Source organism: Perissodus microlepis, chromosome 8 (genome assembly GCF_051167445.1).
Source record: "Perissodus microlepis isolate ML-2025 ecotype Zambia chromosome 8, ASM5116744v1, whole genome shotgun sequence".
NCBI classification, from domain to species: Eukaryota; Metazoa; Chordata; class Actinopteri; order Cichliformes; family Cichlidae; genus Perissodus; species Perissodus microlepis.
Genome location: NC_140468.1, coordinates 18389185 through 18407665, shown reverse-complemented (window position 1 = coordinate 18407665; position 18481 = coordinate 18389185). Strand labels below are relative to the sequence as shown.

Sequence of the window (18481 nt, the reverse complement as noted above, 5' to 3'; positions counted from 1 at the left end):
AAATATGAGTAATTAACAGCACCTGCTGTGTTCATACATAAGTGTAGGAACAACTGCAATCAAGATTATATTAATTCATGTTATTTCAGGCTGTCACGTTGTACTAAAAAAAGACTGCCGAAACACAACTGCACATATTTCAAATTTATTGACTTCTTTTTTTCAAATAAATGTGCAAAACATTTGAGGAAAAACATGAAAAATAAACCATTTAAAAAAAAAGGGGGAAAAAAAGAGAAACATTGTAATTCATGACTTGTGCATGCAGATGATACAAAGTTTTTTATTTTTTTAAACTTTTCCAGTGTTTTTTGTGACATGTTGTTTGTTGTGTAAAGTTCTGAGAGTACTTGCTGCATGTACACACCGTTTTAGTGCTCAGTCACATTCGCATGCTTCTGTTTTCACTCCTAGTTTTGTTAGACTTTGAATACTGCAAAAACCCAAATCTGTGAATTAGTCAGCTCAGGTTTATAAAGCAAGAAGCCGACACGCAGTAGTGTTGCATGAGCCATTTTCTCACAATAGTTTATTTTAGGTTAGAGACATCAAAGTTGCACTCGGCGGCGAGCTCATTTGCATGTCCATGTATAATCTGTAATCTTGAAGAGCAACTTCTTCATCCTGTCTTTTCATTTTCTAACCTATCAACATGCACTGCGTTTCACAAAAACCTAAAATATACCAGAAAAGACATTTAACGGGCATTACAAGGTGGAAAGCCACACCACTAAATCACTGCGAACGCTTAAAAAAAAAACAAAAACAAAAAAACTTAAATTGCCTTGACTTGGCTAAATTGATGTAAAAGAAAAGAAGTCGCATGAAAGCAGCAGCGCATCTCTAAAATAAATCAAGCACAGTAGCCCACGAAGTCTAGCTCGGCCTCACATCTGATCTCGACGCGAGCCCACGTCACATCAGCTGATGGCACAGCTGATACCGTTCTGTGCATCCAGTCTCACTTAGGCCACGCTACTCAAGCTGCTTTAGCCTTCATACACTTGCCGTTGCATGTGCAAACCTCCACCCACAGCTCCTCCTTCTTCATGCTGTTTCTGACGCAGATCTTGCTGCTGCTCTCCCCAGCTCTGGCTTTCCACTTATTTACAAGCTTATCTAGAGCTACATAAAAAATAATGTTTTCTTTTAACTATAGTGGTCCTGACTGAAATCCTATTTGACAGGACTGATGTAGCTTTACATGGTTGTATTAAGAAATGTTACTGTGAGATTAGAGTTGACGAGAAAGGTACAGGGAGGTGGGGGTGGGGTCATTTGATTGATGAGAAAAGCAACACAAAGAGGCAAACAGCACTTCAACACTATCAAAAACAGCATACACATGCTCATTCATGGCACATTATCTTGGCAATTTTGACTATTTTAGGTCTGATATTTATAATCTATTAAAAGTGAACTCAAACTAACTCAACTGATAAAATTCTCTCTGCATCCCTGCAATAACTTATCATTTCAGACTGCTAAGAATGTCTCCCCCCCTGAGAATATCAACGTCATATTTGTAGTACTGACACTTATGGCTAACTTGTGCTGTCCCCTCTATTAAGTGGAGAAACAACTGATCAAACGAAACACCGGGCAAAGGCACAAGAGCGGTTTCCGAGCCACTAAGAACACAAGCGAAACACAGAATAAGCAATATTTCATCTCTTATAAACAAATTCTCCCCATTTAAGGAATTACTTCATACGTCTCGCACAATCCCTTCTTCTAATTTTCAAAAACGAGACACTGTAAACAGTTTTCTTTGACCAAGAGTACAAAAGTGGTTACAGACACTCATTACAGGTTAGAGACATTCACATTTAAAGGGCAATCAGGCCCTTTAACTACAGTTCAAAGTCATCTATCAAAATATAGAGCAGAAAAACAAGGCAGGAAGTCAAAAACATAAGACGTGAACAGAATGTAATCTTGTTATACAGCCTGGTGTTAAAAACACTTTAGTGCCAGCAGGCATTCCTGCAGAAATCAGAAGCATTGTTGTTTTAAATGTCTTAATTTAAAAGCTTCATTCATAGCAACGAGTAACGACTCAATAAAAGAAAAACAATTTAGGACTCAAGTACTTAAAAATAAATCCCTTTCTTATATCTTCCTTTCTTTTAAAAGTAGTAACCAGCACTGTTCACAGGCAAAGGTTGCACATCGATTCTTAGGAAAAAAAAGAAGAAGAAGAATGTTATGACTTTTAAAATGCAGCACACTGGTTGCCTAATTTCATGTCACTGAAGCTATAAAATGTCACGTCACGCACACACTGGATGCAACCACATAGTTAACAATTACAAGTCATTTTGACAGAAGGACACTTTGTGGCGTTTGTTTCACAACAGCCGCACATTTAGTTACCCACAGGTCAAATTAACCCTTTGATTACCCACAGTAGCTCTCTCTCTCTGCTGAAGTCCTCCCCTGCACGTGGCCACTACCACATGCAAAAAGCCGCTGGCCCAAAGCCTGGATTATAGATCAGACAGTCCCTCCCCGTGCTCACTCAGCTCCATGGTGTAATAGTCCAGAGGACGCCTGGGAAAGCACACAGCAGCGTTACAAAATGTAAAACTTTTATTTTTTAAATAGCTGACAAAAAGTGTCTTTTAGATGTAGCTGAAGAAATATAAGACATACTGAAGGGTTTTCACCTTAATTCTGCAATCCATAAACCTGAAAATGTGGATGTTTGAACCTTAAATCTGCTCGTGTTGTTTCGCTCTTTGATACACTAAATATACCTCTAATAACGCATAACAATGTGTGATCAGAAAGTTCTAGGACTCCAGCACTCCTGCTAGTCCCAACGGTGACCCCTTAGCTCATGAATTTCATTTAGAGGAGAAAGTCGCAGAGTAATGGATTTCTGTGAAGTCATTTCCTGACTTTTTTTTTTTTTTTTTTTTAAATCACTGGTCTTTATATAGTCCTGTGAGTTTTACTTCCTCCCTGTGGTAGTTATTCATTTTTGCTAATCAGTTAGTCTTCCTCCATGCGCACTGCATGCAGAAACCCAGTTCTGGTAAGCAGGGTGGGAAGTGACTGAATGAAGGTTTCACAAAAAAGATGAGGATATGTCAGGTACCATAACTCAAAGGAACTGTATCCTGATCGATATTATTACAGAGACACACACACACCCCAAAAAACAAAAAACAAAGCATGCTTCTGGCTTAGACACTGTTATCTGGTGTCTGGCTTGTAGCTCTCGTTACTAACCGTAATCCTCAAAATGAAACTCAGGTCAGCTCATCAGGCAACGTTGTGCAAACTCTGTGCAAGTTTGAGGTCTGCAGCTAAATTGAAACACATGCATGCAAGTGGCTAAAAAGAGTTCAATGTACTCTAAATGCAGCAGGAGTCCTACAACAGTCATGGAACTTCACAAGTAGTGCTGACAGGAAGAAGGTCAGTTTTTATAAATAGTTACAGAAGACGTTTACAGACACTCAGATGAGCAGGAACTTCGTGGTAATTTGGGGCATGATTTCTTTAAATTGCTCTTTCTCCATGGTGTAGTGGTTGTGTTTAATTACTTTAATAAACAAGAAGTGGAAGCACAAGTTTGAATTTATTTTGGATTTTCTCGAATCTGCCTCGATTACATAGAGGCTCAAAGATAAACACAGACACCAACTAATATTTTGTTAAATGTCTCTTAGCACTTCGGCCAGATGCCTCTCTTATAATTCTGGCTGGATATTTACCAATTCTGCCAAGAAGTGTGGTCAAAGTTAATTTAAATTGGTTGGTTGGTTTCCTGGCACAGACCCAGCTTGTAAGAGTAGTCCACAGATTTTCAACAGGTTTGAGGTCAGGACTTTGGGAAGGCCGTTCCAGCAGCTTCATGTTAGCCTGCTTTATCTGTTCCAAAACCAGTCAGTACATGTAAACTTCTGACTACAACTGTTATTTACTCAATCTTTCACAGCTGGAAGCGTAGACCCAAAAGTCAGAGCTCAAGGCTGGATTATAACTTGGACACGCGGTCTTGGCTAAATGAGCAGTGCCCATTGTGGTGTAGTGAACTCTGTCACACATATTTTAAATCGCAGGAATCACTACAAATCAAAACGATTACACACATTTCTGAAAAGATTTATATAGCAAATACATCCATAAAAGGCTTTTGCCATATTGTGATAAGATATTTAAAAATGTCTATAATCTACATTCATATGTAGTATGAAAGGGGGAGATGATGCAGGAGATCTCACCTCCTCCTGTAGAAATACGTGACCAGAGCAGCTCCTAGTCCCAGCACCAGGATCACAGCTACTATCAGCCCTATCTGCAAACCCAGGGCAGATGCTAAAAAGAAGAGCAAAGGTAAGTTACACTGTCCTGGTCGTGATTGGTGTTGTAACATTCAACCTCCTACACGCAGCAAAAAGCCAACGCATCCATCGCCCTGGACAGGTGTCGCCTCCAACCAGCCACACCTGTGTCCACCTGCAGGTCTTGCCAGTCTGAAGGTGTTTGAGGGGGTGAGCTGCTATTTGCTATGACAAGGTTTTCTCATGCTTATGTTAGATAAGGAGGCGATTTGTTCGATTTGTTTGGTGCTCTTTGGTTAGCTTATAATACTTTACAGATTCATTTGTTTTGCCCACTGCTAGCCCCGATTCTCATTCCAACTCCTACACTTCTATAAATCTCTAAAGCAAACAAAATATTTTAACATTTCTAACAAGTTGTTTCTGTGGCTGTTTGGAACCTTGGGAAGGTGGATGTTATGGTCCTGCTGTGTTTCGGCCAGACCTAAAAGGCTATAACATACAATTTCTGAAAACGTAAGCGAAGAATAACAGCAATTTAAACATTAGGAAGGAAATTTAAAAGTGCAACAGAATTTGTTTTATTTAGATATTTTGATGCATAGAAACCTCATCTCTTTTTGCAAAACACAGCTTTCTGGGTCACAGAACACAATACAAAGCAGAAGGAGTCCAAGCAACACTGAGCCGAGAAATACTTCATACGGCAGCGAAACAGAAACTCCAACTGTCTTGTGGAGAGTTTTTAATTAACAGCAAATTATTTTCTCCTCAGTCTATTTTCACTTTGTACTATTAGTCATGTATTTGTATTTGTATGTGGGATCAGTTCTTTATAAATCGTTCCTTACGCTGCCAAAATTCACAGGCAGAAGAGAAGACCCTTTTCTTGATTGATAATTACATTTTTGGGCTTAAATGTTGCTGTGTTGAATCTAAACCAGGGTCTTTCACTTCTTATGTTGAACTTTTTAAAATACTCTTGTTTAAACCACTGTAAAAAGTGTGTACCTACTATAAAAAAAAATATGCATAATGTTCCAACATTTAAACTAACAGAAGAACTTATTATTAATATAAATATAACATAATAAGAAGTTACTTTCTCATTTCCTTTTTGTTACTACGGGTAAGAGCAGGTCAGATTTCATTCTAATTAGGGAGGTCCTTCACCTTTCACCTTTATAAATCATGCATGAAACACAATGATCTAATTATATGATCTAATAATTTCTCCCAGAGAGCAAGACCTATTAAAGTTAAAGGTAAACAGCCTGCTGCAGCATTTCTAATCTAAAAATTACCATTTCAACTTTTTTTTAGATAACTTTCTGATGAGCAATCACCAGCTGTCACATTTCTTGCGACTGGTTCACAATAAAAGCCAAGATGTAAAGTGTGGCAGCACAGTACTTTAAAAATGAACAGTATGTAATTAAACATAGTATCATGATGGCAGTTAACACTTAGGATCATAATGATTACTTTAAGTACTTTCAGACTTCGTGGCAGGCTGGTTGCTCTCCAGATTTTACATTTTCCACTATTTTACCTTTGACAGATTTACACTTGCTTTATTTTTGTTTTCAAAGAGGCAAATTCTGTCTTACATGAGCCTTTTGAACCAGAGGTCAAAAGGCTACAACAAATTCCTGTGTGCCAAAATCAGACAGGAGTGGAGACACAAGAAATTTCTTTGATTTCATGCAGTGAAATTTGGGATCCAAAGAACCAAATTTAGAAGTTTAGACTTATGCCTGATTAAGGCTTCGTATTTCTTACATAGCCTACCAGAGTAGTCGATGACGTTTATGCTTATGTGTGCTGCATTACGTGCTAATTACCGTGTGGTATGTGTCAGCCAGCCAGTTCCATTTCTCGGGAGGCGGACGTCAGGTAACTAGGTGGGTTATGATGCAGATTTCCTGCTGATTTCCTGCTAAATTGGGCACTTCACTGCAGACTAAAGGGTCCTGACTGATTGCTGTAGCTAATCTTTTTGAAACAATGATGCTGAACTGCTACAAGGTCATTCTTACATGTGCTTGTGTAACGACCGGTAGTGGGGGAGGAGCAGACGTCTCCCTGGGTGGACGACAGGTTCATATGCGATGTCTGGATGATCAGGGCCCTCTGATGGGCCGACAGAGCCTGAATGTTCCCCCAAACTCGCAGCCAGCCAGACACACAAGAAAAGTTTGCCCCTTAAACAAGAACAGACAGACAAATTTTTCACCTTCTACAAAAAATTGCTCAGGATGTGCATTTTTTTGTATACATATAGACTCTGTAAACCTGGGAGGTTGGAGCTTACTATTGAACAGCAGCATTTGTGGCAGTTTTTCAGTGTTTATGAGGGACAAAGGGCATGATGATGAAAGGAAACAAGCCACACCTGAGCCCGCCTATCTCCTAATGATTTCATTCTCCAACTATAAGTTTCTAGAGCTGTTTCAAAGAACAGGGATGAGCTACTACAGTCTTTCATTGAATATGAGCCTAATGTGGTTGGTTTTGTGGAAAAGTGGCTCACCTTGGAGATACAGAGCAGAAATGCCACAATGACATCGCTGCTCTAAGTAGTCTGCCACCTCAGAGACCCCCTTCCCCTGGATAAGACCACTGCAGTCTGTGAAAAACAGAGTGTGAGCTCTTAGTTACTGCGTTATAATGAGACCATCTTGATTTTATTAATTTATTTATTTATTTTTAAGCCGGACGCCACGAGCAAGGGATGAATCTGACAAACAAAATAAAATGGGCATTAAATTGTGTTCAATGAAGCTAAAAATGAGCACAAACTAACGTAAAATTTACCACGAAAAAAATGTCTGATTATGTCAAAAATGAGAACTCAGACTGTTTTTCCATTTCTTCATAAATTTGGACTTCTTTTTGCAAACACAGGAGTTGCCTTCTGCTGGCAGTCAGAAAGAATGCAGGTATAAGGCACTTCCATGTAAGCTTCCATATCCCGTAACATTTTTTTTGAAACTTTTATAAACGTTCATTTTAAGATGCCTTACCTCCCACCTGCTCTTGCCAGTCAGTGGACAGCGGTCCGAGGCAAAGATCAATCTGACTTGAGAAGGTGGAGCTAGGACAGAGGTTGGTGCTGTGAGGTGTGGCAGACGAGGTGGTCCAGGATGAGGGGCTCCTCACCTCACAGCATGAACACCGGCTAAGTGTGACGGGACCATCTTCCACTGACCTGCACGTACAGCGCATGTTTGAGTACACTGATTTTGAATGGTACACATACTGACAGTAATTTGAACAAACTTTATTTTTTGTGTAATTTAGCATTCCTCAAAATGCCAAAGGTGCATTAGGTACATTTTTAAGTGCTTGTCTGACTCAGTCAGTGTTAAACAGCTTAACAAAAAACAGTTTCTTAGAAAATAGTCAGTTTTATTGACTTGGCTGAAAGTGAGTGAAAAAGCAGCCAAGCAAAGAAAAACTTTGGAAACCATTCGGAAAGCCTGGAGAGCCACTGCTCAAGTGCACTTGGAAAAAAATTATATATAGATATGTGGGGTGGCTCAAGACTTGCACTGTGTGCATTACTTCAGATGCTTATCAATCTTTTCATCAACCTTCTTGTCTCAGAGACACTCTGCTATGCCTCTTGGACCCTGACCTCTGTTGATCTCTGCACTTGTCCATCAGGCCAATCTTTTCCAGAAAGTGTAAAAAAAATTTAAGCCCCCAAAAATAAAATTCTTAATAAAAACAACTATTACTTTGCTGTATGGTCGAATGGTGTAGCCTTTAAACATAGACAGTATAGTCTCAAATGTCTGTTTGCATTTGGCAGTCATTCCTCTTGTTCTCCAAATTTGTGCTGACAGAATATGAGCCGAACTCCACAGTTCAGCACAAACACCCACACACAAACACACACACACACACACACACAAACACACACACACACACACACACACGCCTCCAGCTGTTTGTTCCTGATTGAACCTTTTACCACCACCTGGAGAAAATTGGGTTTCTACTTTCACTTCCAAGCTCCAATTACCTGAAGTGACGCATGTTTGAAATGTGTTTTTCTGATCAAATCATAGACATGCGCCAAGTCTGACAGACTTTGATTAATCAAATATGGCATTTGCTGTGATTAGGAAACATTTTTGCTACAGGTTTCTATGGTTATATTTCACTATAGTGAGTTATATTTGTATAGTAAGTAATGGAGGCAGCTATGCCTACTTTAAACGTATGAAAAGGCTAAATAAATGGTTACTTTCTGTGTTTAAATGTGTTGTTTTATGTTCTTTGGATCTTTTTTTCCTGTGAATAAGGACATCTTTTGTATTAATGACAAAGTCTTGAAATATCGCTACAAAGCTGTGGTTTTGAGCGGCATCATTAATTATAAAGTGTGTGATTCATGTGTTGAGTCGTGTGTGTGTGTGTACCTGAGAGCTGGGATTACTTGTCTCCCCCTGGTGGTGGACAGAGAGGACAGCAGTTGCCGGTTCTCACTGAACACAAGCACATCTCTGAGGCTGGAGTTGGTCAGAGCGGTTCCAGCTCTGCAGATGCTGAATAGGTCGTAGCACAGGACTACAGCTCCTCGCCCGGGAATCGTGGAGCCCTCTGGGAAGGTCTGATCTATGCAGAGAGAGAAGGTGAACCGGTTACAGACAAAAAAAAAGTGAGGCGAGTCAAAGAGGCAAATAGATTTGGTTGGTTTTAAGAAAGAAAATCTTCAATTGCTCTCACCTGCACCGGTGACATTTCCAATGATGTAAAATCCGTCCCGGTCAATAGATCCGGTCAAGGGAAGGGCAATGACGGTCCCACTACGCTCCTGGTCAAACACAGAGAGTACCAGGCCCTGCAGGTCTGTCATAGGTGGCCCGTGAAGCTCCACAAAGGCCCGCTGCTGGCTGTGATTTGTCCAGTGGTTGCTAGCCACCTCACTGATAACCACACCCTCAGGGGCAGGAGGAGGGCGAGGGCAGCTGTTTTCCCTTAGAGGGGTTGGTGGAGCCACCTACACGGGATGACACAAGACGTAGACCTTTATTAACTTCAAAAATGTCTGTGACAAAACAGAAAAGATAATAAACCACCCAATCCTGACTTGGTGCTTTATTGTCTGAAATGTTAATACTCACTGAAAAAGCAGACAGGTCATAGGGGTAAAGGCCTCTACAACGGCTAAGGGCCTCATCACCAGGCAGAACCTCCGGGTCCTCCAGCAGTGGCAGCTGTCCTGGAGTCAGAGCTTTACTCAGCTCCTGTGCCTCCTTGTCTGACCCCCTCTGTCGATAAACCACAGCATCCAGCAGGCCTTTAGTAGGAATCCCCCTCTGCGCGGCCGACGGTGGGCCGAAGGGGCTGCGATAGAGCGCCACAGCATCTGGTCCGTTCTGGATGGTGTTGGGAGGCAGGCGCAGCGATGGGGCTGGCACCAACCTGTCGCTGCCCAGCAGAAAATACCCTTTGGAGGTGGTGAAGTGTCCGCTCAGGCTGATCTCCCTGTATGGTTTGTTATTGTGCGCACTGAAGAGCAGTATCCAGATGTCCTGCAAGGAGACTCGGCGGCCTGATGGGTGCCACAGCTCGATGTACTCTCCGTCCTCAGCTGCGCCGGGTGTATCAGTGTTCAGCTCGTTGATCAGGAAGTCAGTGTTGCCCCAGGGTGGGAGGTGAGGCGGCGAGTCTGTGCCTCCTGGAACCACTGGAGCATAAAAGGAGGAATTTATTAGGGATTTATTAGGCCATTGCAGCTCAGCAACAAGGTGATGTTTTCCTACAGCTGACGATGTCCCCTCTTAAACTCCCACATACAGCGCAATCATGAAACATAACACCGTGGTAAAAGTAATTATGTTGTCACCTCTACTACTAGTGATCTCATGATCACGTTTGTCATCATATTCAAGATAGTTTGATTTGTCATAGGGATGAACAACCTTAATGGAAACATAAGCTGATCACATAGCTGCTTCAGAAGGAAAATACTACGGAGCAATGTTAAAAATATTCCAGATAAAACATGAACCTTCTTAAATAGATGATTGCACCTCAGAGCACAATGGAAACACATGTAAGGAAGTCCTTAACATATTTATTATGCATTTAATAATTGATGTGTTCATCAGCTTCAGACACACTGCACAGCTTCATAGTTCACTCATCCACAAATGAAGAGGAATTCCCTCAACAGCAGACCTGGACAGGTAACTGTTGGCATCACATTCAGAGCATATCTCATAAAGTCTTCAAAATCTTGTACATGCTTATATTAGGATACTGAATTATAAAAATTCTATTCAAAACACAAACATTTCTTTTTTAATGACTATTATATATCAGTCGCAAGATTCATAGTCACTCTATTTTCTACACCGCTTACTGCAGCAGTCGCTAATAAGACCTAACCTACAATCTATTAATACCTAAATGACAGCCAGTGTTACATAACACACACAAATGGTTTCCAACGTGATAAAATAGGTTATGCAGTCTGAAAATATTTGATTGTTTTGAGATGAGAGATTCTATTGATATTTTTTACATGAGCAGCGAAAGATGATTCTGATGTGATGTAGAGGAAAGACAAGCTTTGGGTTTAACACGTTTGTATGTAAACTTAAAAACAAGTATATTAGCTGATCTTTTGTGTGTGTGTGTGTGTGTGTGTGTGTGTGTGTGTGTGTGTGTGTGTGTGTGTGTGTCCCAAACTGTGACTTCTGCAATGAAGTACCGAAACATGAATTTTTATAGCACTACATGCTTAATAAGACTGACACAGTATCATTTATTAATGAGGACCATATTTCCCCAAACACCGGGATAGCTGCCTGTTTTAGGAAAGCTCTACTTTAGCCCGGAGATGCACATGGATAGGCTCAAGAGAAGCTTCTTCCCAATGGCCATCTGGGTGCTCAATGAGAACACTGCTCGGGGCTACAAAACCCTCCATCCATCAGCTCCACCACGATAGAATAAACAGCCATATCCCATAAAACCAACTCATATCTTCATTGCCTTACTAATCATCATAAGTAAACACCTAATTTACCCTAAAACCAACTTAAAGACCTTCACTGAGAAGGTTGGAAGTTCACAATGCAGAAATACAAACACCTCACTGAACTCTGACCAATGACAGCCAACAATGGAAAAAGCACAAGGTTGCTGATCATTATAACCGTCATGACTTTCCTGCCAAGTCTGATTATGTGTGTACATCTAATTAAACTTCTTGGATGTGTCACTTTCTGATTTGTTGTGGTTTACAGTTTAGTGATATGTTATTGTGGAAAAATATCCATGCACTACATTTACAGCTCATGGACCCAGCCTTCATGACATTACCTACTAGTTTCTGAAATTTGGATTTTTAAGCCTCAATGTTTTGTTGCCACCACGACAGGGTTTTTTGTTTTGTTTGTTTTTAAGCCAGAATTGACCATATTTGGATGAGGACACGCACTGCTAAGTTATTAGCTAATGCTAGCAAGTTCCATGTGGATGTACCACACAGCGAGCCATAATATTTGACAGGTAAGTACATAAAAACGCTACAAAAGGCAGCAACAGCACAATAGAGATGATCAGTTCAGTGACTCATGAGGTGAGGTCACATGCCCACATGGCCATGATTGCATGCCTGTCAATCAAACTGGCTACAGCTCTAACTTTAACTCTTAACAGGAAACAAATTATTTCCCCCCCCCCCCCCCCCAAAAAAGAAAAAAAATCCTCCACCATACGTAGTGTGACTGCTTTCATATTCACTTGGTAATTTGAGTACTTCAGCAACTTTTCTGTCTTTTTTTAGCAGCGATTAACTGAAATTATTTTGGGGCCTTAAAGAATTAGATTTTTTATCATTATTGCGACCTCACTAATTACAAACTCCCTGAAAGCTCTTTCTTATTTGTCTGATCCTAACGGTTGTGAAGGCATGCCTAGGCAACGCATTTGTTAGGCAGCCACCACCACACAGAGCATGTGCAACGTGGCGGGCATTGTACGGTTCCCCACACACTGTCACAGAGGATAAACAACCCAAATCTCTGCCTGAGGAAGAATCACCATGGTCATAATTAAGCAAATACATAACAGCTGCACAGACAAAACTCTTGCATTGTTTTCTTTGTGAGCAGTAACCTTTTTTTTATTAAAGGATTCTCTCCAATAAATAGTGGGACATTTAGTTTTTTGGTTTTATGTATAACCTGTGAAGCGGACATTCAATTTTCCATTTTCTTATAGCCTTTATTTAACAAAAAATATTTAATAATAAAAAATAACTGAAAATACAAATAAAGCTAAACTAAAATAACAATAAAATATTAAAATAAAACAAGTAAAATAATAATTAAAAAATAATTAAAACATTTAAATAATTTTTTTTTTTTTTTTTTTTTTTTTTTTTTTTTTTTTTAAATCAACCCTGCTGCAAAAACATGCATAAAGGCTAATCAAAGGCACATGTTGGCATGACAAAACATGAGAATCAGAAATGATTGAGCCACATATGCTCAACAATCCCACTTCGAGCTTTAGGTTATTGTCTTGGGACATAAGACAAGATAATAAACCTCCAGCTTCTCCTGAGCTTTCCCTCTAATCACATGACCTACATAAAATCTTTCATTTCCAGTTTTATCTAAACAACATAATATTTCAACGTTTGCATCAACGTCTGGTCACAACTCTAACAGCACGCAAATTCTGAATAACCAAATTCATCGTCTCCTTGGGAAAATTCCTGCGACGAGATGAAAAGGAAAAAAAATCAATTTGAAAGCATCCATGATTGCATGCCTATGCATGTAGCGCCTTATGTTACACGTGCCAAAGAATTCAACAATCAAAAACTGTCTTTCCCTGCAAACAGCTCACACAGATTTTCCCACGGACACTCATTGGATGTTTTTTTATTATGGCAATACGTCTTCTTGCTGCACTCCCATCTGTTGGAGTCAAAGCTGCTAACCGATATCCTTCCTGCCAGTTGTGTTGGGATTGTGCATGTGACGACTCGTCGCGTGAAGAGACTGGCAAATCCTCACAATACCACACACCAAGGCACCACAAAAACTTGGTGGGTGAGCAGCAGGATGAAGCATTTTTAGCCAGCTGCATTATTTACTACACAGAAAAGTCTTCTCTCATAAATACATTCACATGTCTGCTCTACTATTTATGACTCGTGGATTTTCATACACCATGAATCCAACCTTGTTTCTTTTGTCATGTTATTGTTTCACAACGCACTAAGGTCTGGACTCCAACCAGCGCAGTTTAGCAACTGGAGTCATGTTGTTGGAATATGTGCAAAATGTGGTTTGGTGGCATCAGGCCTTTACCTGAAAATAAGTCTTTTTAGTTTGGCAGTTTAAAACCTGCAGGCTATAAACGATGGGGAAAATAATTATTCCATGTTATGATGAATTTGTAAGTTTGCTCACTCACAAAGAAATGAACTAAAATTTTTATGGCCTGTTTAATCATAATGGACAGAAAGAGAATATCAACCAAATATAAAGGAAAAAAAACAAAAGTTATAAATTGATTTCCATGTCACTGAGTGAAATAAATACTTTATCCACAAGCAAAGCATGACTAAGTACTTGGTGGAGAAATCCTTGTTGGCAGCACAGCGCTAAGACATTTCCTGTAGTTCGTCACTCCTCTTCAGAGAAACTCTAAATCCTTTAGGTTTTTTGGTTGCCACTCGGAAACTCAAAGTTTCAGCTCCTTCCACAGATTTTCTAAAGGACTAAGGCTTGAAGACTGGCCAAGTCACTAACCTTAATGTGCTTCTTCTTTAGCCAATCCTTTGGTGCTGCGGTGGTATATTTTGGGTCTGGAAGGCCCATCCATGACCCATCTTCCACGTTCTGGTTGAGGGAAGGAGCTTATTGTGTAAGATTTTATTGCACATGGTCCATTGTGAAAAACAGCCCCAACCATAACTTTCGGGCGTTGACTGTGGTGCTCTTTGGGTCATATTCAGCATTTATCTTCCTCCAATCACGGCGGATGGAGTTGATGCTTGATTTTGGCTTCATCTGACCACAGCACTTTCTGCCAAGACTTCAGTGAAACATATAGATGTTAACTGGTAAACTTAACACGGGCCTGTACATCTGCCTACTTGAGTAGGGGAACCTCGCAGGTGCTGAAAGATTTCAATTCATTTCAGAGTAATGGATTGCATTTGTGTTCTTGGTGGCTGTGGTCCCAGCTGCCTTCAAGATCTCTAACTAAGCTCCTCCCTTGTCGTTTTGGGATGGTCCACCAACTTTCTAACAGTCATCATCACCCAATGAGGCAAAATCTTGCAGACTGAGGGCGACTGATGGACATTTCATATTTCATCCATTTCTGAATAATCGCACCAACAGTTCTTCTTACAAAGCTTCTTCCTGATGGTCTTGTAGCTCATTCCAGCCTTGTGCAAGTTGACAGTATTGTCCCTGACATCCTTTGGTTCTTACCCATGGTGGAAGAAATTGATTCTGTGGACAGGTGTCCTTTATACACATAAGGAGCTTAGATCGGGAGTATCTGTAATTGATTGATTGATTGTAATAAATCTGTACGAGCCAGAATTCTGGCTGGGTTTTAGGGGATTAAATACTTATGTCACTCAACAACATGCAAATCTATTTATAAGTTTTATCTAATGTGTTTTTTCTGGATTTTCTGGATATGCATGCCTGGAAAGCATTCAAAACACTTACCATTGCTGTGAGGGCAGATTTTTGGCCAGGGGCACTGGTTGGGCAGCCCAGGAGTTTGTGGAGCCTCCCAGAAGATGCCAGGGTCTCTGGCCCAGGTAGCCACACCACAGCGACTGAGATAGAAGCCGCCCTCCCTCAAACTGACAAAATAAAGAAATCATATGGAGAGCAATCATAGTGAACTATGGGCAAACACATTTACCTCTTGATGCTACCCAATAATAAAACCTTAATTTTTAAATGCAGTTTTCCATCAAGACATTTTTGGCTTTAGAAAAATGTCATTTGGAATTTGGAACTAATTAATTCCATAAAGTTTGATAACTGTGATTGTAGGTCAGAATTCCCACGTAAACCATACATTCATCCGCTCAGAGCACTTAAGTACATCCACACAGAGCTAAAACAGCTCTAAAACACGGTCATATTTTTATCAGGGACGCGTTAAGGAAATGCAGCGTTCAAATTCAAGTGCAAATATCAGCACAAGTCAAAGGCTACTTTTCACTACAGCTCTGCTGTGACCACACAGTGAAGAAAAGAGGAACACTGGTCACAAGCTGACCCTCTTCCCTCCATTGAGTGACTCAGCCTCATGTTGCACAACAAAACTACTGGCTCAAAAATAACCACAGAATATTGCTGACAGTCAAAATATACACACACACACACACACACACACACACACACACACACACACAAATATATATATATATATATATATATTTTTTTTTTTTCACAGTGTTACTTTTGAGCTTAAAATCGAGAAAAAACACTAAACTGTCGACAAGTCTTGCCTGTTGCTGAGCTGGTACGGCTGCCTGCCCGGTATGAGAGTCTCTGTGAGGTTGGCACTAGGCTTGTTTCCGGGTCCGGCATACACAAATGCATCTAGAGGCTGTATCTGGCTCAGTGGACTGCCTACAGGAAAGTCTGTAGCTTTTCCATTGTAAATGGCCACTGCCCCAGACTCATCTCCTGAGAAGCCATAAGAAAAGACAAATGAAAAATGACCAACGCACACGTCAAACCTACAAAAGCAGACGAAACCTAGACCCACAAACAATAAGCTTAAACTACAATAAGAAAGCCATCGGATCAGTACACACTGACCTTTCATGTAGCTCTTCTCTATGGTTACAGAGATCAACCCGTTCCTGGAGGTGTCCACGTCCACGTCCACGCTGACACTGACCCGGTCTGTTTTCCCATCCCACACTACCAGTACCAGAGAACCTGCAGACGGAGCCTCCGTCAGCTCCACCAGCCCTTCCACCTGCCCTCCGCCTAGCTTCAGCTCAGTAATTAAAGGGATGGTCAACGGAGCAGTAGGAGGGGTGCAGTTGTTTCGCTGACCAGGGGAGGGTGAGGACACCTGAAAGCCCCACCGATCTTCAGACAGCAGGCACCTTTCGATTGATTCGTCCCCCTCGAGCGCCATTTCATCCTCGACGAAAGCCGGCTCCCCGGGCGTGAGCATCTCCGCGAGGAACTCTGCACCTCCAGTACGGCGGGTCATGTAGACGACGGCATCCACTAACCCAACAGCCGTGACGTTCATCTTCTCATTATAGCGAGCGGCAGGTGTGCGGTAGAGGACAATGGCGTCCGGGCCGTTCTGGACTGTGTTTGGCGGCAGGAGGATGGCCGGTTTGGGGAGCATGTCCACCGAGCCCACCAAGAAGAAACCTCTGTCGTCCGTGCTGTGGCCCTTGAGGTCCAGCACCTTGTAGGCTATATTTCCGTTTCCATTATAGAACACGAGGGTGTACCCGTCCAGCGGGGCCCGCTGTCCGCTGGTGTGATACAACTCCACGAACTCAGTGGTGTCCAGTCTTGGGTTGTCAGCATTGATCTCGCTGATGATGAGGCAGGGGTCACCTCCAACCATCACCACCAGGCAGAGACAGGCAGCGCAGGCTAGACCAACCGCCATGGTTCACAGCTTCACTGAAGCAGCTCGGAAGCTTCTGCAAAGACAAAAAAAGAGGGGGGGGGAGACCACCAGTTGCATTCCTCAGTGAAATAAACTTAGTTAAGGAGTATTAATAAGACTGAGTGACATTTCACAGTTGTTCACCACTTGAGGAGAAGCCTCATAATATCATGAATGAGTCCTCTATGAGTGTATTTTTTTTCGTTCATGGTGACAGTGGGAATGCACGTCTTCTGAATGAGTCATGAATTGTTGCGAAACGCAGAGGCAAGCAGAAGGAAACTTTGCGTGAAACGATGAAATGCCACACAAGTGAATAAATGGGATTAAGAAACTAAACAGCCACATATAGTTTGAACTATACGAGAGAGGCATCAGCCTTCCCAGCCTTTCTTATTTACTTATCCCATTTCTGAGTCAATCTAAAGCTTAATCTTCACAGTATTTAACATTAGCTTTTAATTGTTTTTTTTAATGTGTGTTAAAGAGACTACATTAGATTGCACGGCAGTCACTCTTCTTGGTTGGAGAGAGGAGGGGGAAAAACGCCTGTGGAGTTAAATTCTTTCACCAAATTATCTCCCATCTCACTGCAGTTATTCCGGTCACGGTTAGGCTGCTATGCATGCATCTTTCCGTCGAAAAGAAGAAGAAGAAAAAAGGCTGTCAATCTGATTTCTATCATTGCCACACAAGGTCCTAAAAAGCGTCGAGACTTACAGATTTTTCTCGGTCCTCTTCGTCCAGGTGTCGCTGGTTCGGCAGCTCAAACTTCTCGAGTGGATGTAAAATCACTTCCCCGTCGGAAATATTATTGCTAAAGTTTGTTTTCTGTGCTCTGCCGCTCCCGTCATTCACAAAGCAGCACTTTCTCCCCCCACCTCCGACACCACCGTGCTGTGGGCGGTCAGACTGACTGAGGGGGATGATGCCTGCCAGGGAGGCTCAGGCCAGTCGCAGCTGAGGACAAAACGCCAGTAAAAAAAGAAATAAAGAAAGAAACAGAGAGACGCAGTGCTAGCAGGAAGGAAAAATCAAGAAAACAAAGATTAGTCCACAGCTGTGTGTGAATGCTGTAAATATGTCTGTCTGACTGACTGTCTGCAGCGCTAAGCAGCCTAATAATCTTCCGCGAAAGACGCCTTCAAAGACCTGAAGGGGGCCCCTGACCCCGCTCTGTGAACTAGGGGAGAGTGGCTTCAGTAACACTTCAATGAAAGCACAAGTCCCTCCCAGCGCCAGGTTTACTGTTTACTGCTGGTTTGTCTTTTAAAGAGAAGTTCATTAAAAAGCACAACTTCACAAGCATTTCTGTGGACTAGAAAGCTGAGCAGGTATATGTAGTTATATACGCCTCGTGCACAACAATAAAGCTCCTATTTGTTTTTGGGCATAGGCATAACAAAAACTCACGGGGAGATGAATACAAAGCTGGATCACCAACTGGGCCAAGCAGACCACTGACATGGGGCCCCTGACCCCCACAACAAAAGCCCCGGCTTAATAATGTGCCAGGTTGCTTC

General features: G+C 41.5%; 1 protein-coding gene across 1 annotated transcript; it reads right to left on the bottom strand.

Moving 5' to 3' along the window:
- Positions 1–129: 129 nt before the first annotated feature.
- LOC146381808 (uncharacterized) lies at positions 130–18132 on the bottom strand. The gene is made up of 12 exons (XM_084937938.1): positions 17679–18132; positions 16136–16992; positions 15820–16000; positions 15023–15162; positions 9431–9996; positions 9033–9306; positions 8726–8921; positions 7322–7506; positions 6829–6924; positions 6335–6499; positions 4236–4329; positions 130–2553 (listed from the first exon to the last, which is right to left on the bottom strand). The coding sequence occupies exons 2-12, from the start codon at positions 16956–16958 to the stop codon at positions 2490–2492; spliced, it is 2784 nt and encodes a 927-aa protein (XP_084794064.1). The 5' UTR covers positions 16959–16992; positions 17679–18132; the 3' UTR covers positions 130–2489.
- Between the last annotated feature and the right edge of the window lie 349 nt (positions 18133–18481).